The sequence below is a fragment of the Frieseomelitta varia genome, unplaced genomic scaffold (assembly GCF_011392965.1).
Source record: "Frieseomelitta varia isolate USP_RPSP 00005682 unplaced genomic scaffold, Fvar_1.2 scaffold_485, whole genome shotgun sequence".
In the NCBI taxonomy this organism is placed as follows: domain Eukaryota; kingdom Metazoa; phylum Arthropoda; class Insecta; order Hymenoptera; family Apidae; genus Frieseomelitta; species Frieseomelitta varia.
The window spans coordinates 33,738-53,275 of record NW_025110240.1 but is presented as its reverse complement, the minus strand read 5'-3'; the positions used below and the strand labels follow the sequence as shown (position 1 = coordinate 53,275).

Here is a 19,538-nt window from a genome sequence, read left to right as displayed (position 1 = left end):
TCTATTGAAAAAAAAATTCAACTTTCTACACACACGTATTTCTAGGACAAAACACACATAGAAAGAAAGCGGGGTTCTTAATTTTACGGAAGCATATCAAAAAGTTCGCAAATTATTCCTCTTAAATAGGTTTTTCTCGTAATTAGTGCAAACTGCCAAAAAATGGACATGGTGGCGCCATCTAGTGGTAGCTCGGTGCTACTAATTAATTATAAAAACACTTATTTCTGCATTTTACGGGTCATATGGGATATGAAAAGGAAGCTAAGAGTCTAATTAGGGTAATACAATCACAAAAGTTCACAATTCATTTCGCTAAATTAGGTTTTTTCGCAAATAAAAATTTCTCTGTTTTACGGGGTTGTAGCGACATCTACTTCGAAAAATATAGATCAACGACATCTATGTTAATTAAATCGTTCCGTCGAGATGTGTATAAACAATAGAATATTTAAAAATAGCTATTAATTTTACTATCTCCATGGAAATGTTTACTGACACCTATATATATTGTATATTATATATATATATCTTCATTCGTTATTTAACTTTCATTCGTAGAAATTATTCGTCATTTAACTTCCACTATGTAATCTTCATTAAATTATTAGTAATTATATATTTTGTGATATTGATAATATTTTTATATAAACAACTAAAATTAATTACGGAGTTATTATTTATTTGTAGTATTGTGATATAAATTTAAATTATCATAATCACTACAGGGTAAGAAACACTAGCGCCGCGTTGTGGCAGACCGGTGGAACTAAACGCTCTGTAACCATAAAAGGGGAATAATTAATTTTAATTTTTCACGCTACTAATTTGCACTCCACGAAACATAAAATGCAAGCTAAAAGTCTCTAAAATCGGAAACGCAACCATAACTGTTTACAAATGATTCCTTTTAATTAATTTCTTCTCGTAATTTATGAAAAAACTGTCACCCGTCAGTTTTAAAACAATGGTGGCGCCATCTATTGATAACTCCATGGTACTAAAAGCAGAATTTTCTGCTTTTAGTGTCATCGAGTTATCGATAGATGGCGCCACCATTGCTTCTAAAGATTGATAGGTAAGTTTTTCCATAAATTACGAGAAGAAATTAAGAGGAATAATTTGCGAATTTTTTGATATGCTTCCTTAAAATTAGACTCCCCGCTTTCTTTCTATGTGTGTTTTGTCTTAGAGATACGTGTGTATAGAAAGTTGAATTTTTTTTTCAATAGATCGAAGAATGTCCTTGTCGCACACTATTGCTTTCCTTGTCTAGCGTCATTAGACAAGGACACTAGCGTGCGACAAGGATAGACATATACGCACGTTAGACAAGGAGAGCAACAGCGTGCGACAAGGATAGACATTTTCGCGCGGTAAACAAGGAGGGCGATAGTGTAGGACAAGGACAGACATATTTGTGCGATAGACAAGGAGAACAACAACGTGCGACAAGGACAGACATATTCGCGCTGTAGACAAGGAGAGTGGTAGTGTGCGACATGGACAACAATTTAAATTAATTCCACCGTTTCACTGCTACGCGACGCTAGTATTTTAATGCCTCTAGCGGCTAGCACATCCAGTCTTTTCTTAGTATACCAGTTCCAAAGACGAATATTTGAATTACGGATCAATTGCGATCTTTAGGTTAAGCGTGCAGCGTGCGGAAATGCCTTTAGGATGGGTGCCGTTTCTTGGCTTAAGCTAGAGGTTGCTAATAAACCGAGCGTCTGAGATTAGGAGTCGCCGGTATCAGCCCTAGTGATGAATCTGGCGATGACTCTCAGACGAAATACACTCTACCTTCTATATTTTTTATAACCTTACATTATACATAAAATCATCCGCAACAAAAATTTCATCTTGAGTACCATCTTGATGAATTACAAATTGTATATTTTCAGTTATATATATATATATAGAGCTGTATCTATATACAAAAATGAAGTCTCATGCAAGAACAAAGGAAGCAGTTCCTTCTGTAAGCGACCCACTAGATTTTGTTTGTTTTGCATGATACTCTCAATCAATAGGTATTCTTAAATTTAAGAATGGATTAGAAATAACCAACCAGACCCACATTCTTTTCGGGAAACTTTTCATCTCTGCACGACACGTGTTAATACAAGTATAAGTTATCGTTTCGAATCTTGAGATTATCGAGTTATTACAGTTGAATTCGGTAAGAATATGTTTAATTTTATACAAAATATAAAAATAATAATATATCAAATTTTACAATTTGTTTTGCTTTGGGGATTACGAGAGAAATGATTGTAATTATAGAAGATGAGAAATTAATTTTTTTTATAGAAAGAATCATTTATGGTGATTTAAGCTTAATTGCTATTTTATATCTAAACGAGTTCAATATTTCATTGCGTTTGTAGTATTAACCGTGTGTTGTTATACACGTGAGTACTTAAATATTTCTGATTTACTAGAATAATTACATAAATACGGAAATAATTCTTAAAAATCAATTTTTGTTTTCAGATGTACATAAAGATTAATCGTAAAAGTGAACTAGAATAAAAGCATGATTCTAGTATATTACTAAACACATAAAACTAAAACCATAAAAGTGTTATCGCGATTCAATAAAATTATCCGACAAAAATTAATTTTTTTTATCAAATATATGTAAGTCCCCTGAGAAACTAATTTTTCTTAGTTGCACCTCGCAGCCGCAAATCGGCTGTATATATTTTCAGTCGTTGGTACGTCTGATTTTAAATTAACGACAAAAATTCTAGCTGTAGTTTAGTCGTGTATTGACGTGCGTTATTCGAAAGTGAATTGTAATCTCGGATATTGAATTTTTCTCGGAATGCTTGTGACTGAAATTTTTGATTGAACGAAATCGGAATGTACGTTTCTTTCGAAGTATTTTAAGCATTTTTCTGACAAATAATGAACAACGGAATTATTTTGATGCGACGCATCGATCTGAAATGCACGGACAATGGAACTTGAACTGAAGACGTTCATAAGCCTTTGTTGCGAAGACATTTACAAATAAAATAAAGTACCGAGGGAAACGCAAGTTCATGCAATTGCTCGCCATTCGAGAGATTTCGTAAATAACAATGGATATCTAGAACTGTTTGAACGGAGCATGCATTTCTGGATTAACAAACCGGCAGGCAGGTATTACGGTTTCACTGGCCGCCAATACCCTGCCACACCTAGGCCAAAAAGTCGTATAAGTAAGGGCATTCAAAATATTTTCGAGCTCTTTCTTTTCCCTCTTTATACGTTTATTTATTTTTTGCAATTTCTGAAAATGTTTGTAAGAATATTTTAATTTAGAAAATAGCAAAATAGTTCGTTTCGTTAAGTAAATGTTTTAAATGTTTATGTTTATTATTTCAGGTCATTGTAGATACATTGGAGAGCCAAGACAGATGATCACTCCGCTTCATCGATTTCAAAACCTAAATACTATGGGAAATACAGCTGGTCCTAGTAATATAAATAGTTGCAGAATGATAAGAACAACGATAAGAACAAACAATGAAACTCAAAGCAATTTTCCAGTTGGCTCTACTCAACACCCCCAACTAAACAACATCTCCAAGTAATTAAGAAAAAGGTCTACTAAGAAGATTCTGAGGAACATGTTCTTCTTATATACAGGGTGACTCACTTATACATGTCTATCACCAGAAAGTATTTATAAATGATTCGCCCTTAATTATACGTTGTTACAAACAATATGGTTTAAGAAATTACTACAAATAGTAATAATCAAAATATCAAGGCTTTTTGTGTGTTTGCAGTAATGTAACAACTGCTGGGAATAATCAGTTGATATTGTCTAATGCTATATCAAACGGAACGAACAGAAGTCTTTTGGATTTTTCGGAATTTAACGACGCAGAACTCGCAAGTTACAGACTACGATGCGGCGTTTGGATAACATTTGTACTTGCAACAGGATTTGTTGCTGCTGCAAAATTTTACTTTAGTGATAGAGTAAGCTAAAATTGATTTTTTGTTTTATAAAATCAATACTTTAATTTAATTTCTTTATAATTAATTTTGGACATTTTTTTTCAATAGGGCCAAGGTATAGAAATATTCGTATTTTGGGGTCTGTTAACATTATCATTATTTGCGTGTTTATATTCTATTTTATATTGTCGGAATCAACGCAATAATCATCAAGAACATCAAATTCAAGAGGAGCACATTGCATCTGTAGCTGCTACAACCCCAATGCCCAATGAAAATATTAGACCTATTTCTGTAGTAAGACAGAATCCACCACCACCCTATCATATTGCTATTTTGATTCCATCAAACAACCCATCAGAGGAAGCTCCACCTCCATCTTATGACAAAATTATGCGTTAAATTAATATTAGTAACCTACTATAAGCTGTATAAAATTCTATAACTATTTTTTCATATACTACATTTTCTAAACATAAAACATTGATACACAATGCACACTATTCAAAAGTGCATCACTAACTAAAAATAATTCATTACCGAGCTTTTGATTTGTGCAAACAAAAAAATGAGAGAAAGTCCATGGAAGTATTAGTAACTTTTCTAGGCTAGGAAAATTTTACATCTGTGATACAAATAGTGATGTAATAATCAATGTCGCTCGAGATAACATTTGCAACTTAAAGAAAAGAAGAATACTATTGTGGGCATTATACACAATATCCGAGTCAAAAAGTACGCGCACTAACAATAATTGATGTCCGATACTTTAATTATGTTTAATGCAAATATATATTTTCCTGTTTTATATTTAAATAAATGCTTACAGTTTTTTTAAGCCGAAATCAAATATACAAAATGATTTGCTATAGAGAAAGTGTAACGTTCCTTCACCTCTGAAAAAATTTTTTTTTTTATGAAGTATTAACGTAAGAAAAAATAATGTATTGCGATATAATCGCAATTTATATAAAATTAATATAAGTATTTACAAAATGAAATGATTCTGCAATAAAATAAAATTGAAACTTAAGTTAATTTATAGAAAATAAGCATAGAATTATACGTGATGCATACACTGTTCACTTCTTTCATAATCTATCGAATTTAACATAAATTTGAAATCTTTTAATATAAATTAAAGTACACCATAAACATATTCTATTGTATAATAATTAATAAAAATATAGGCTAAATATAGTACATGTTTTATAATATTTAATATTACATACGTGTACATAATGTAGATAAGTGAGCGTAATTTTTTCATGCTCCAAACTTCTAACTATAATGCAAACTTAATATATGCATATATATATATATGATTTTATATAATTTTTCTTCTTTCAATATCGAAATTGTTTACACAGTAATTTTTTTTTTGTATTTGAAACAAAGTTATGTAATGTATATCACGTAGAATATTATAATTAATACTTACAACTAACAATGATTTTCAAGCTATATTTTTGCATATCGAGACGTAGCTTGAACCAAAAAAAGTATTTAGTTTGTTTTATTTTATTACTTTTCAATTTGGTATTCCAAATTTATTACAAATTTCTAAACTATACTACATTTTTATGTTTGTCACATATTAAGTGTAGATGTTTATTTTGTATGTATAACATGATTAAGTATCGTTTTAATTTATTACATATGAAAAGAAATATGTTTAATCTAAAAATACAACTGTGTAATTGCACCAATATACACAAATAATATATATATAGAAATACAAGTAGCATAAAAACTTTCGAATTTTAAACAATGTCATTATCTTTGTACAGTCTTTTTGTCAACTTTATACAAAATTAAAAAAAACTATTTTCATCAAAGTAATAGTATTAATAAATTAACTTGTTAAATATTTCGAGTTGAAATAAAAGGTACAATTACATATATACATATTACATACTAAAAAAAATCATATTAATTTTTTACTGTTTTAAATCTTTTAAAATCATTAGAATTCTATTATTTCTAAAATTTTAATAATTAAATATACTTCATATCATGAAATCGAAAAATTTTAATAATTTGAAATTGTAGATAATTTGTTTAAGATACGAGTGAAATATAAATATGACATACTTGATAAATAGAAAGAAACAAGAAAATTTTATAAATCTAAAAAATTAAAATTGGTAATGCATTTACAATACATAAAAAATTTCATTTGTTCTTTTTTACGTGAATAAAATATGACATACTTGATTTTGTACCGTCACAAAATAAAAATGTGTTTAGACTGGAGTATTCATAATTTTAAATGATATATTACGTATTACAAAGCGTGAATTATCAAGTTGTCTTTCAAAAATTTAGTGACTATTACACAGGCATACAAAACCAGTATTTTACACGAGTTAAAATTCATTTACTCTTAGTAAATATATTATGATGTTTTACAATGAGAAATAAATAATAAAACAGTATTTCCTTATTACAAAAAAATCAAATTCATGAAAGAAAAATAGTTTAAGAAAAATAAGGAACTACTAATTAACTAAATAGATATCAATTGATTTAATGACTTGTCATTTACATCTGTGAAGGCACTTACACAGTCGCAAGTATTTACACATTTTTCAGTGAAAGTTGAGAATTATAATAACATACTATCATAGTTTGTCATAATCAATATTTGTAAAATCAGTTCTGTAGCTCTGTGTAATAGAATTGTAAGAAAGACTACACTTGTAAAAATGCCATTCATTACTTAATAAAGTAGTAAAGTTCTTTATCATTTGGTGCAACTTACGATAAGTATAGATTTCTTTTTTTTATATTAAGAAATGATATCTCATGTAAGAATAGTATAGAAATTTCAGCTAAAGCTAATAATAATTCACTTAATATACATTGCATTTAAACTCTTTGAATTTCAAATAACTTTACATCAGTATCATACCAAATTGGTGGTTCGACATTTCTTAAATATATAACGCCCCACATATACGTTCTAAACCAAGCTGTTGTTCCTGCATTTGCTTGATATCTTCTAATAAGGATAGGGTGTGGTACTGGCAATAAGCCAACTAATGTACCATGTTGCAAAAATTTTAAAATTTCACTTTCATCAGTAAGACCCCTAAAATATTAAAAATATATATTACTGCAATAAACATCAAACAGAACAGTAAATTCTACTGACTTATCGATGCATATTTTTTCAACTTGAGGTACAAGAACTTGAAGCAATCGCATAATAGTTTGCAGCGGAAGTTTACTTTTCCATTGATATACCCATTCACTAGAAGGAACCCACTGATTTATATTGTTAGAAGAATTCATGTGTTCTGCCACTCTAATACCTCCTTTCTATTTAATCAATGAGAGAACATATAAATAATATATGTTAAAAAGATTCGCCAATTATTTACATCATAATCTTACTGGAATAACAGAGTTCTTAGAAGTTGAATTCATTAAATCCTCTGTAGCATTCACATTATTTTGGTGATTAGATTTTCCCATATCAATATTTATTGAAGGACTTAATGGATGCGCAGACTCTTTCTCAGTCATTTTTTCAATACCTTGATAAAATTAATGCATAAATTCGATTTTCAAATAACATTTAAATAAAATAAAGAAATGTACCTGGCGTTTCTAATAAAGTTGCCTTTAAAGTTCCAGGTTCAGCAGGTTGGGCTGGATGCGAACCTTCCATTGCTGCTTCATTAACATTTTCATTAGATGTACTAGCAGGTACATGTCGACGTTGTCTTTTACTGAGAGACTTCGCAATTGTATTACAATCGCTTGGTAAATTTGCTAGCGCGTGAAACACTTGCCTTTTACGTATTATAGTATAAACCAAATTACTATTTCCATCAAATTGATACTAATAATACATAAACTTTGTTAAATTTTCCTTCTTTTCCAGATTTTAAAAATTGTTCCTTTGATATATGAAAAATTACCTGAATAATATTGTTAAAGATTTCCAAAAGAAAAAATACTAAATGGTGATTGGTAGGCGCTGAAAATAAGAACCACGGAGTGCTAAATGCTTCGAGTAAATGTAATAGTTTAGTACTAGCCACCATTGATAAGGTTTTAAGATATGGAGATACATTGACTAGAATTGTTAATAAACAATCAAATAATGGCTGTAATCTTTGGTGTCCGGTTGTGATTATCTTGTGAAAAACAGTGACCAATAAATCTGCATGTGTACCTACGAATATGTTTAAAAGTTAAATATTATTTTTTAAATAAATTCTGTTAATAGTACCTGTAAAAACAGGAATATCCATCGGTACAGTAGCCGTATATGGTTTATTTAATCTAACACCGAAGTTACGTTCACCACTCAATAATAGTAAAATAAATACACCAATATGCATTAATCCGACACGAGCTGTAAAATTATATTAGATTAGATTACATGTAATAAAAATATTATTTAAATTTAATAAATTTTCAGAATTGTAAAAATTTACATTGATCTGCACGCGAATCATTCAAATGATACAATATAGGTACTAATACTTCGAGAACATCTGAACTTTTTAATACATAATATAAAAATTTTTTATTATAGTCGCACATTTTCCAAAAAAATACCAATAACTCTTGATGGAAATGTACTTTTTTAGTTGAATTTGGTAAGTATGTTTGCATTAATGGATTATTTAATAATCTCGTGATACCTTTCAATACAAACTGAAAATCTAAAAATAAATTATTTAATCAATTATCTATTTAAATTGTATTAAATTAAACATCAAAGTAAAATTTACCTTCATCTCTATGAATTCGACTTAAATAATTAATAAATAAATTATCTCCAATACTTCCTTCTTCTAATGGAGTACCACCACTTGTATCGTGATCTAGTGTTACGATGAGAATTTGTAATGCAACATCAACTAACGGTTCTAATGAATCAGTAAATAATAAATGATTGTATGGCACTCCGAGTCCAACAGGATCATATGCACATACTGTATTCAATAATGATGTAAACATAGGCAAAGCGTGTCTGTGTTAAAACATTAGACATTTTTTACCATTTTATTTTTATGTATTGGTAGATCACAACAAATCTTCACTTACCTGTTTTCAGAACTAGTTAAATGTTGAATCCATCTGTTTGGAGTAACTGACAAATCCAAAGGAGGATTATACATAGTTTCACTGAAGCAAGTGAGTAACAACTTTAGTAATTCTGTTCTATTTGAATCTAAAATTGGATATCTAGGAGGTGAATGTGCAAATCCTACACCAGCTTCCCAGATATATTCACAACTGTCTATAGATTGTAACTCTTCTGCTTTATCCTAAATAATTTCAAATGCGCATTTTAATAATACTTTGTGATTTCTAAAATTTTTAAAATGTAAGGAAATGCTTACAGGGCCAGATTTTCTGTTCGCAGCTACAGTAAAGTCAGGGCAAAATAGTAAATCCTAAAATAAAAATAAATAATAAAAATTATCATGGTATAGTATTTTCTAATATTTTTTACTTTTCTTTAAATCATGTATCTTACACAAAGTGCATTGAGTAACGAATGAGCCAATGGTATACTTTCTTCATCTTCTTTACCAGGTAAACTAGACCAAAAGAATCCTTTCCAATCAGGATCCTCAAAAATATACGGTAATAATCTTGTTAACAATCGACAACAATTTAAAACAGTTTGTTGTTCTCTCTGTGTTCTACAACTATTATCAACTGCTTTCACTAATTTTTCTACTGCTTTGTAACATAATGTAGCTAAATTAGAAGGAGCTTCTTCTCTTAATATACGAATTTCAGGTGCTGGGATTAAAGTAAAAATATCTTGTACATTAGTCACGTTTTCAGACCAGAATTGGTCCCAGAAATTGTCATCTGAAGCATCAATCACCTACAATTGAAATACAACAAAATTTATTTTTTTAACCTAAGTGATAAATCATAATCTCGACGTCAAATATCCTCGTTAATTTTATAGAAAAAAAGTTATTAATTTGAATGAAAAATGATGCAAATGAAAAAAAAAAGATTACAGATTAATTTGTATATTTTAATGCATCGAGATGTCAAACATATCATATGCTGAACGAAATAATAAACAGTCGTTACCTGCGTCTTCGACGTTAATTGTACAACTGCTTTTCGAAAATTTAATTTTGTGTCAGCATTTCCCATGTTGTTCTATTCTTTTTGTCAGTTTAAAATGAAAAGTTTAATGCTAAAATACAAAAATGACTTGTTTCTCTTCAAATTAGAACGATGACAGTCACCGCCATGTTTACGTCCTAATAGTACAACAGTGTTGCCAATATTAATTTTTTGAATTATAATTCCATTATAATTTCTTTTAAATAAATATATTATATAAAGACATTTTTAAATATTTTATTTATTTTTCACACTTAATAATTATAAATTGCTCACGTAAATATAATCAACATTTTAATAAAAAGTATTTAAAAAAATATTTTGTATAAGTATTTATCTGTATATGTAAAATTATCTTTAATTGTTTTATAAATATAAATACTCTTGTCGAAGGAAAAAGGAAATATAATTTTTTATTTATTTATTTTCTATATTTTCCTTGAATCCATACTCTGTACATTTTAAGTTGTTTCCCTCTATTAACTTGTAACCTTCTATCTACAAGATTTTGCTCTTCTGTGAAACCACAACTTGTAAACAGGATCCTAATTTCCTCTATAAACAAATATTTTATTTATTTTTATTTTTTTTAAATTATTTATTACTAAATAAAATACCTTGTGTAAAGAAATACACTCTGGTTCCATCCCCTCGAACATAAAAATTTTCTGCAAGGCAGCTGCCTTTTTTAAATCTTAATTGAGCTAAGTCATATCTTCCATAATCTCGGAATAAAACCAACCCACCTGATTTTAAATATTTATGAACTTGTTCTATAATATACTTCATTCTGGAAGAATAAAATGTGTAATGAATAAAATGTTTGTAATGAAATGTAATTTGTGTTTCTAATTCTATAAATACATTTCTTCAATTAAATAATACTTACTTTTCAGGATGTATCGCTGAAAGAACAAATATCAATATTATAATATCCAAACTTCCTGGCTCAAAAGGTGTTTCCCATTTCTCTTGTGTCACATCAAGGACAAAAGCTTTACATCTTCAAAACAGATGTAAATAATTTTTCATTTATGATTTCTGTGATATGTTATATTAAAATGTAATAAGATTATACCTGGATGTGTCATAAGCAATATTCTGTTTTAATATATCTATTGCTTTAGTAGAGAAATCACAACCATATACAAATAAGTTAGGATCAGTGTTATACAAAAGTATTGGAAATACTGTATTTCCTACTCCACAACCAATTTCCAGAATTTTACTTCCTTTTTTACTAGGTACATCAAGAATTTCTATATGAGAATCTTGATTATTTTCATTAGTGTTCTCAGATGTAGATCTCAGAGGCTGTTTAATATTTTGCTTTACTATATCAGGAGCCAATTCAGGAAATTCTGTAAATAACCAATGTCTATCCTTGAAAAATCTACAACATTAAAAGCAAAATTCTTTTTCTTGTATGTATGTTTAAAGAAACTACAAGATTAACGACTGATGTATATATGTACTTATTTTCATGTATTCCATAAAATTTATCCCAATATTTATCAGCTGCTTTCTCATACTTTTGAATTTTTTCATCTGATAAAATTATGGTTGAATTTTCATTTACTTTTATTTGAGCTAATTTTTGTTGTTCCTCATCCCAAACAACATTATCCCTTTAAATAATAATTATAAAATGTATAATCTATATGTATAAATATATAATATGTAATATATGATAATGTATAATTGATCATATGTATATTTAAATTTATAATAAACTAATTCTTTTCTTACTTAAAATTGATGTCAAAATATAAAACAATTTCATATTAAAAATCACGTTTTATAGGTTAGAATTTAAAAACTCCAGTATTATAATTAAACAGTAATATATAAGTACCATGCGTTATGTTGAAATACATTATTACAGTTGGAGAGAACTCTATTACCAAATTGTGGCCTTTTGTCATTTATTTCATTTTGCTGTAATTTTGGTACACTTTCTTCCATCTTTGTATCACGTGTTTCTGCAAAGCACATACATACGTAAGTATAGCATTGTTACAAGTTGCTGATATATTAAAAAAAAAGAAAAATAAAAAATTTGACAAATCCTAATATAAAATAATCCTACTGATCTTAACTAAATATATTATTATACAATATCAAATATTTTATGACAGTAAGCTGTAAATATTTTACAAAATATTTCAATTGTTATTCAATAAAGTTAACTTATGTAAATAGAATGCTATATCATTTCTATAACAATTTTTTGAACTACTTAAAGATTAGTCGTTTATACATTGTAATAAATATCCTAGACTAATATTTAATGTACAATAAGATTTTTGTAGATCAACGACCTAGGAGATAGATATAGGTTGAGGGCACGTGGTATGCGGAAACAGGATGGGTGTGACGCAAAGGGTGCAGGTTGAGGGTGGTACATTGCGTCATTGGATGATTGGTACGTTTGTTTTTTTCCATTTGAAAGTTAATACTATTTTAAAATGTCTAAAAATCTTATATATTACTTAAAATAGCTTTTCATATGAAAATACAACAATTACCGACAATTTCTATTTTAATAATAGCATAATCTGATATCCTAAACGAATTTATTGTAATTATTTAAACAAGATTATGTTTTTCAAACATGTTGAAATTAGTAGATGAATTTTATACGTATTAAAGATATGTACATTTATTTATAATATCTTTCAATAAAGTACGATAGTTTGCTAGCTAATTTATCGATGATAATAAATTTCCAGTGATGCAAATAATTTAATTGTGTATCGAAAAGGATATGTGAAAGTATGATTTTCAAGTTCACGGCAACACGTTGCTAAGGGCTACAAGCTTCTTCTTCCGCCACTGCATGGTGCTTCATGACTCGTCGTGGGTGGCTACCGTGATGTCCTAATCCCACCAAGTCCCTAGGGGTGAGATCGATACATCCATTTCTCTTTCCCTTATGTTTTCACGGGAGTTAGTACTCGTCAATTTCAGTCAACTTGAAAAAAGTTTAAGAGAAACAAAATCAAAATTTTTTGTAAACAGATTTTTTTTCACAGAATGCAGCAAAAAAGTTGAAATTAAACAATTAAACATATAACGAGATTAGTATTACTTATTTTTGAATATAAAGACATTTTTTGATAAAATATAAATCAATATGTTTAAAGTGTATATAAATTGGAATATATTAAATGTATTAAAAGTATTGAATGACTATAGAAAATATATTAAATAAAATATATATTAAATATATATTATTTTCAAAAGAATGCAAAAGTACACATAATAATAACTATAAACACGAATTCTATTTTTATTAAAAATAATTTTTGCAATATATCATAGGATATTCAAAGATCTTAGCGAGAAATTTGCAAAATGTCAAAGGCTTTGTGCGGACAGAGTGTAAATAAAAAACATGCGCACAGACAGGCATGTGAGTAAAGAAGAATACACAAGCACAAAAGAATAAGCCAAAACTAATGAAAATAAAAATCAAGACTCGGAAATAAAAGAAATGGAATGAAAAACGATATTTCTTTTCAATAGAATTCTTTACAAACTTAAAAATTACTTTTTAAAAAATAATAATTAATCCAAAACAAGCAAAAAAACAGGAGCCAGACTATTTTTAAAGGACAAAAATTTCTTTAATTCTATGTATTTGAATACAAGATCACTAGTTTATGTATTTTGTATCATATTCATAATTATTTTCTGAGTCCAAAGAAAAAAAATAAATAAAGTGACAGACATATATTCTTTAGTTTCTCTCAGCCTCTTTCTTAACTGAGCTCACGAGCATCACATTTCATAAATTTAACGCGTTCACTAAACTTGAAAGCCTGTTGGCACCAAAAAATTTGCAGGAATGAAGGGTGTCTACGTTAATGGGATAAGAATAAAAGAAATATGTATATAGGCATACGCATACATACTATGTACATTTATAGACAATAATACATACAAATAATATACGTATGTACCTATATATTATATGTACACATACCAAATTATATCTGCACATATCAAAATAGAGAGGAATATAGAGAAAGGATGAGAAGAGACTGTGAAAAAGAGGGAAGCAGTAAAAGAAGGCGACAGAAAAAGATAAAAATGGATATAAGGCAGGGAGAGATGCAGAGATCGGATAGAGATCGAGCGAACGGAGAAACAGGAAAAAAGGGAGATAGAAAGAGAGAATGCGAGAGGGAGAGAAGGAAGACTGAGTAGAGAACTCTGCGCGCCGCAGCGCTACGGGGTGGTTGCCCTCGTCTGCGCTTTGTGGGAAATGCCCGCTCAATAACGCGTAGGTCCTCGTCTGCCCCTTCTCACCCTCGGAGGCATCACAGCAAGGGCCACTGCCCCAAAAGGCACGGCCACCCATCGAACAACCCTTATCCTATTTCTCCCTCCTACCCGTAAGACACTTCTTCAATCTTCCTCCTCCTTTTCCTGTTCTTCTTCCTCTTCCTTTGACCGTCTCATACGTCGAAAAAGATCGAATCCTCGCCCTTGCATCTTGTCTTCTCACGGTTGCCGAGGAAACAAGAGACACTAACAATCATCACTGCCGATTAATCTTGCTGATCGAGCTTACGACTTTTCTAGATAATAATTTTGATCCACAATTTCTGGAAATGATTAATATCAAATTAGTCATAGTTTTTTTAAATAAATTTTTAATAATACAGTATCTTAATAAATAGTTGCATGGATTATGAAGTTTTAGAAACTGATAAAAAGAAGTTTTATCTCAAACTAGTAAGATGTGATAAAATATAGTATGAGAAAATTGTACCTGTAACATTCACTTGTTACATTTTCTTCTTTATACAGCATATCCTTACATTTAATGCTAATGTTAACGTCTAGAAACATTTGCAATCTGCTTTTTATAATTTTTAAATACATTTTAGATTTTTTATGTATATTATGAGCAAAGCATGAAAAGATGTTTAATTGCTTCCTTTCATTTTAACTTTTAGGGGAAAGTGGTCGATATCTACCCAGTATTCCCAGTTACCTCACCCTCATTCCAGGCATGGTGGAACCCCCAAAGATCGCTCGGGCAATGACCTCGAGATTATATATTCTGTCGAGTATAGGGTGGTACAGGGTTATTCTCCCTTTATCCGCGAAGCTGTACCCTTTATCAAATCGTGTTAAAGTCTAATGCAGTTTGAAAAATTTAAGCATTTATTAAAAACGAAATAAAAATAAAAAGAAAAACTCACAACATGGAAAATACAGGTCAATATAATTTCAAAAGATTAAAAAATTAGAGGCTGTTTAGTATTAAAGTATTAGAGTAATTTAGCATGTTTAAGAGTTTAAAAGGATTTTAGAAAACATTGGCTAAATCAGAAAGACACCGAATAATTTATCGTGATATCGATCCTTGCGTCTTTTAACATGGAAGAATATAAAAATAGCCTGTATCTTTGATTGATTTATTTCATTAAATTATTTGATGACCCTCTTCGCAAAGAATCGGCCTGCATAATGATTCCACGTCAAGGAGAGTAAATTGGCATCGGTTATGCGTAGTTTTCGTAACGAATGGCATTTATAAGCCATGCTTGCTACATTCACCACCTACCGGATCAATAAGTACTCTTCTTGTTTCATAGGAACTATTTCCTTCTGTATGATCTCTCTGTATTGTGATATCTGATATTTTGTTACGATGATATATCTTTGGAACACGACATTCTGAATGTTGGACAGTTGTAATGCCTTTTCTTCAAAAGAACTCGTTCTTTAGAAATCGTGCAACGGAAATATGTTCTAAGAACAAGTGAATAAATTAACTGTAAGCTAGTTTCGTTAGTATAAAAATTTGAGAAATAACAGATTACCTCCTTAATTCATACTTGAGATTATTTAACTTAACTTTTCACTTTCCTTGTGTCCTTATGTCTCTTTTCTTGTGTGACTAAAATGGTAACGAGCATTTTTAGAGGAATATCTGAGAGAAACTCATTCTTTTCATCAAACTGGTATTAATAGAAATGAACAGTTAGGGGGTTCAACGATCGATACGTTCATTACATGCCATTTTATCAATGGAAGGTTTCTGAGGCATGCTGGCGAAAAAGTCCAGGGAAAGCAAAAACCGTCTATGCTCGGGTCAAGATAACTTCGATTCTGATTTTGCAGCATGCGTGCAAATAGATGCGTAGATACCGACCGCTCGTATCTATTTATAACGGCGACGGATCGCGGGGCAATTGACCGCGTGGCCTTGACTTCCTGTTGACCCGAGTGCCCCTAGGGAATTTTGGCGTACATCGTGGAATTTCTTGCTACGATATTTGAGTATCTCGTCTAACCATCTTTCCCGATGCCATTTCGCGTAATATCTACAAAAAAAAAAAAAAAAAAACACATACAATTCTAACGTCAAACAAGCAATTATCAGCTAATATCTAAATATTCTCTACCACTCAAATTATCTAAAAAAAAAGTATGTCAAAAATGATCATTTTTATGTATCATATTCATCCATTTGTAGTATCGGTGAATAACACTGATACAACGATTGAAAACAACGCATACGTGAAAAAGAGGATTTTTTCGATCAACATTAATACGGTCTTTTAAGATTATCACCTTTGGCTTTCCCACAGTGCGATTGACGAATTCTTATATGGCTCAATATGTTTTCAATAGTTACCTGCGTGTAAAAGAATTAAAATAAGTTAAAAGTATTATTCTTTCTAAAAGACAATCATATATACGAAACTTTATTTACACATTTATCTCCCCACAATCAAAATGATTGAATTATAAAAAATGCAGAAATACAAATACCACAAAGTGTGGGGACATACCCGTACTTTCCAATAAAGTGTTTTTTATCAGATTCTATGTTATTGTATTCATAGTATCAAGTTTTGTCATTTGTAGATAAAATTGCTGATAAACGAAACGAATTTCAATGTACTCGAACCTAATTAATTAGTACGTAAATGTTGATACACTGGTACTCCAACGTCTTTTGTAATTGCTACTACAGTTGCTTACAGATTTCTTTCTCTTCATGCCGAAATCGGGCGTATCGATTCTCCGGGAATAATTTTGTTTAGCTTACTCGAGTCTAAGTGGTTTTTTTCTTCTTCAATCGGTAGGAAACCTGTTCGTACGAGGAACGGAATGTCTGAGTAGCTGCCGTCCTCTCATCTCCGTGCAATTCCACGCGTAGTAGAACGAGTTGACCAGGTGAGATCGTTCATTCTGCAAGGGACATTTTTGTTTTAGCCGCTTCCTCCTCTTCCATTTCCAGAGGCGATTCGCCATGGCACGGTCAGTGAAATCCAAAGATAAACAATGGTCAGGCCAGAGAGGGTATAATAGTACAAGAAAAAGGATAGGTACGCTGTAAATGAATAGTAAAGTAATAAAACTAACGGAACTTTATAGCAATAGGCCTTTGAATGAACAATACGGGAAAGTTGAACGTATCGGCTGGATCACCTCGACCAGAAAGTCATTAAACATTCATTAGACGTTAGGTATCAAGGTAAATGTGTAAGATTAAAAAAAATATACAAGAGAGACAAATAGAGACAGTGGGAAAGATAGAAAGAGAGAGTTCGTAGGAGGTTGTGGAGGATGTCGAGAAATGAAGGCCAACGGCCTTGACCTTGTCCGTGACTTCGTCATGAATGAGAGGGAAAGAGAAGGAGAGATATAAGAAAAGACATCGGTCAGAACAAACTGCGCTACTTTCTTGGAAGTCGAAGAAATGATATATGATTGACAGCCAGGTAGGTAAATTCAGGTAAACGACCAACAATAATTACTTTAAGTCGCTAGTTCCCTTGGCCTTTTCCAAATGCTTTACGAGGGTTTCGGAAATTTACGAGGGTCTCGGAAATTTCGCCAACAATTCAAAGGTAATAAAATGTCACTGTATTGTTCATCGGTCTTTAATTTCATTACTAAAAGTTATTAATTACGATTCGTAACGCTATGTCAATCTATCAATCACTGTAAAGATAATGAAAGTATTACAATCTGAGGATTATGTCTTAGAAAGATGCAAACTTTAACATTCGCCTTAGATAATTCATAATTCATATAAATACATGAAGTGAATTTAAGTCCGAAGAACTGGACTTCATATGCATGCTTTTGGAACGATCCGGGTTTATTGGAGAAATCACAATATGACTGGTAAATAGTATATTTTAAGATTGTTATATCAAAATGATTTATAACTTGTACAAATTATACAGACACGGATGTAAAAATAGTGATTTGGATTTGTTTTTGCAATTTTTTTCAAAGTTTTCAAAGTAAAAGCATACATATGTAAAATTAACGTTAGTCAACAAAAAGTAATGTTTCAGTACCTCGGTGATAATTTCTCATGAGCGGAGATCGGTGTGATAAGCTTAGTAACAACGCATGGTTTACGGATACTTTCTTCGTTTCAGTGTATTTTTAGAAATTGCACGCGATTCTGTAGCCTATCTGTTCGATGTGTATGTACAACACTCCCATTGACTGAAACTCCACAACTGTAAATGTAGGGGGTATCTGTGAATAGTACGCGGCTATGGTTAACAATCGGTAACAAGAAAGAGAATTTCGCGCGAATAATATAATAGAAATCAATGGAAGATCGATCGAAACTAGTATGCCGCATTGTTTCCGCGAAGCCGATCGATCGAGATCGAACACATCGCGCGTACGTCTAGAATTTTGATGAATGAGAAATGTTGATGACCGTGAAGGAAATTACCGCGATTTGCTGTTGAAAAGAGGGAAAATCTCGTCTCCTGACCTCGAGGAAGTAGAAGAAATGAGCGAGGTCGTTCCGTAATCGATAACACGAGTCTCTCGCGAGAAGGTGTGAAAGAAGGTTCGTCAGGCATCAACGAAAGGGCTGAAAGAATCGATCTCTCCATCTTATGAAAAGAAAGAGAAACATTTTAATATCTACCGGGTTCCTTCTTCGGTAAATGGTTGACGAGATACAAGAGGAGAAGAGTCGGTCGGTACTCCGCTTCAGGTAGATTTCTACATAAGGGGGCATATGGTGCACACGTTTATTGCCATATCGCGAAGGGTCGCGTATACAGGGGTAAGTATACCACCCGCCACTGTCTGTCGTCCGTTTTCTCTCTCTTCTTTTTTCATTCTCTTCCCTCGTATCGTCCTTCATTATTGGTCTTCGTCTTTCGCGGGGCGCTGTTGCTAGCGGTCTTCGTCGACTGTTCGCCACTCGTTCATTCGCATGCCTACCAACTGCGCCACGCCGAAACTTGTCGGAGAAAACTGCGGTGATCATAGCCCCGTAGCCCTCTTTCCTCTACGTCATTCGTTTGGGCAGCGGTGTCTCGTCTTTGTTGAACGAACGATCGTTACGTTAGTTATCTCTTTGTCGCGCTCGACCAACTCGTAAGATATCGCTGGATACGCGGTAGATACGTGGTGAGCGTGTGTTGAGTGGCGGTCGTGCAGACAGG

General features: G+C 31.1%; 3 protein-coding genes and 2 long non-coding RNA genes across 5 annotated transcripts; 2 read left to right on the top strand and 3 right to left on the bottom strand.

The window, feature by feature from the left end:
• Positions 1-2,682: 2,682 nt before the first annotated feature.
• Positions 2,683-4,773, top strand: LOC122532992. The gene is made up of 4 exons (XM_043662261.1): positions 2,683-3,212; positions 3,379-3,583; positions 3,786-3,981; positions 4,069-4,773. The coding sequence occupies exons 1-4, from the start codon at positions 3,122-3,124 to the stop codon at positions 4,360-4,362; spliced, it is 786 nt and encodes a 261-aa protein (XP_043518196.1). The 5' UTR covers positions 2,683-3,121; the 3' UTR covers positions 4,363-4,773.
• Positions 4,774-4,930: 157 nt separating this feature from the next.
• Positions 4,931-10,222, bottom strand: LOC122532989 (protein HID1). Its single transcript, XM_043662255.1, has 12 exons — positions 10,042-10,222; positions 9,464-9,823; positions 9,327-9,380; positions 9,028-9,251; positions 8,712-8,953; positions 8,412-8,642; positions 8,204-8,329; positions 7,890-8,146; positions 7,567-7,810; positions 7,360-7,502; positions 7,118-7,284; positions 4,931-7,054 (listed from the first exon to the last, which is right to left on the bottom strand). Exons 1-12 carry the CDS (start codon positions 10,105-10,107, stop codon positions 6,832-6,834), a joined length of 2,337 nt encoding a protein of 778 aa, XP_043518190.1. The 5' UTR covers positions 10,108-10,222; the 3' UTR covers positions 4,931-6,831.
• Positions 10,223-10,499: 277 nt separating this feature from the next.
• On the bottom strand, positions 10,500-12,495 carry LOC122532980 (tRNA N(3)-methylcytidine methyltransferase METTL2). The gene is made up of 7 exons (XM_043662250.1): positions 12,402-12,495; positions 11,936-12,062; positions 11,556-11,708; positions 11,159-11,473; positions 10,970-11,083; positions 10,698-10,870; positions 10,500-10,635 (listed from the first exon to the last, which is right to left on the bottom strand). The coding sequence occupies exons 1-7, from the start codon at positions 12,493-12,495 to the stop codon at positions 10,502-10,504; spliced, it is 1,110 nt and encodes a 369-aa protein (XP_043518185.1). The 3' UTR covers positions 10,500-10,501.
• On the top strand, positions 11,993-12,891 carry LOC122532985. Its single transcript, XR_006307626.1, has 3 exons — positions 11,993-12,081; positions 12,383-12,505; positions 12,813-12,891. It is a non-coding gene; the product is annotated as an uncharacterized LOC122532985 (long non-coding RNA).
• Positions 12,615-18,874, bottom strand: LOC122532981. The gene is made up of 6 exons (XR_006307623.1): positions 18,420-18,874; positions 17,015-17,440; positions 16,675-16,738; positions 14,861-16,424; positions 14,479-14,693; positions 12,615-13,054 (listed from the first exon to the last, which is right to left on the bottom strand). It is a non-coding gene; the product is annotated as an uncharacterized LOC122532981 (long non-coding RNA).
• Between the last annotated feature and the right edge of the window lie 664 nt (positions 18,875-19,538).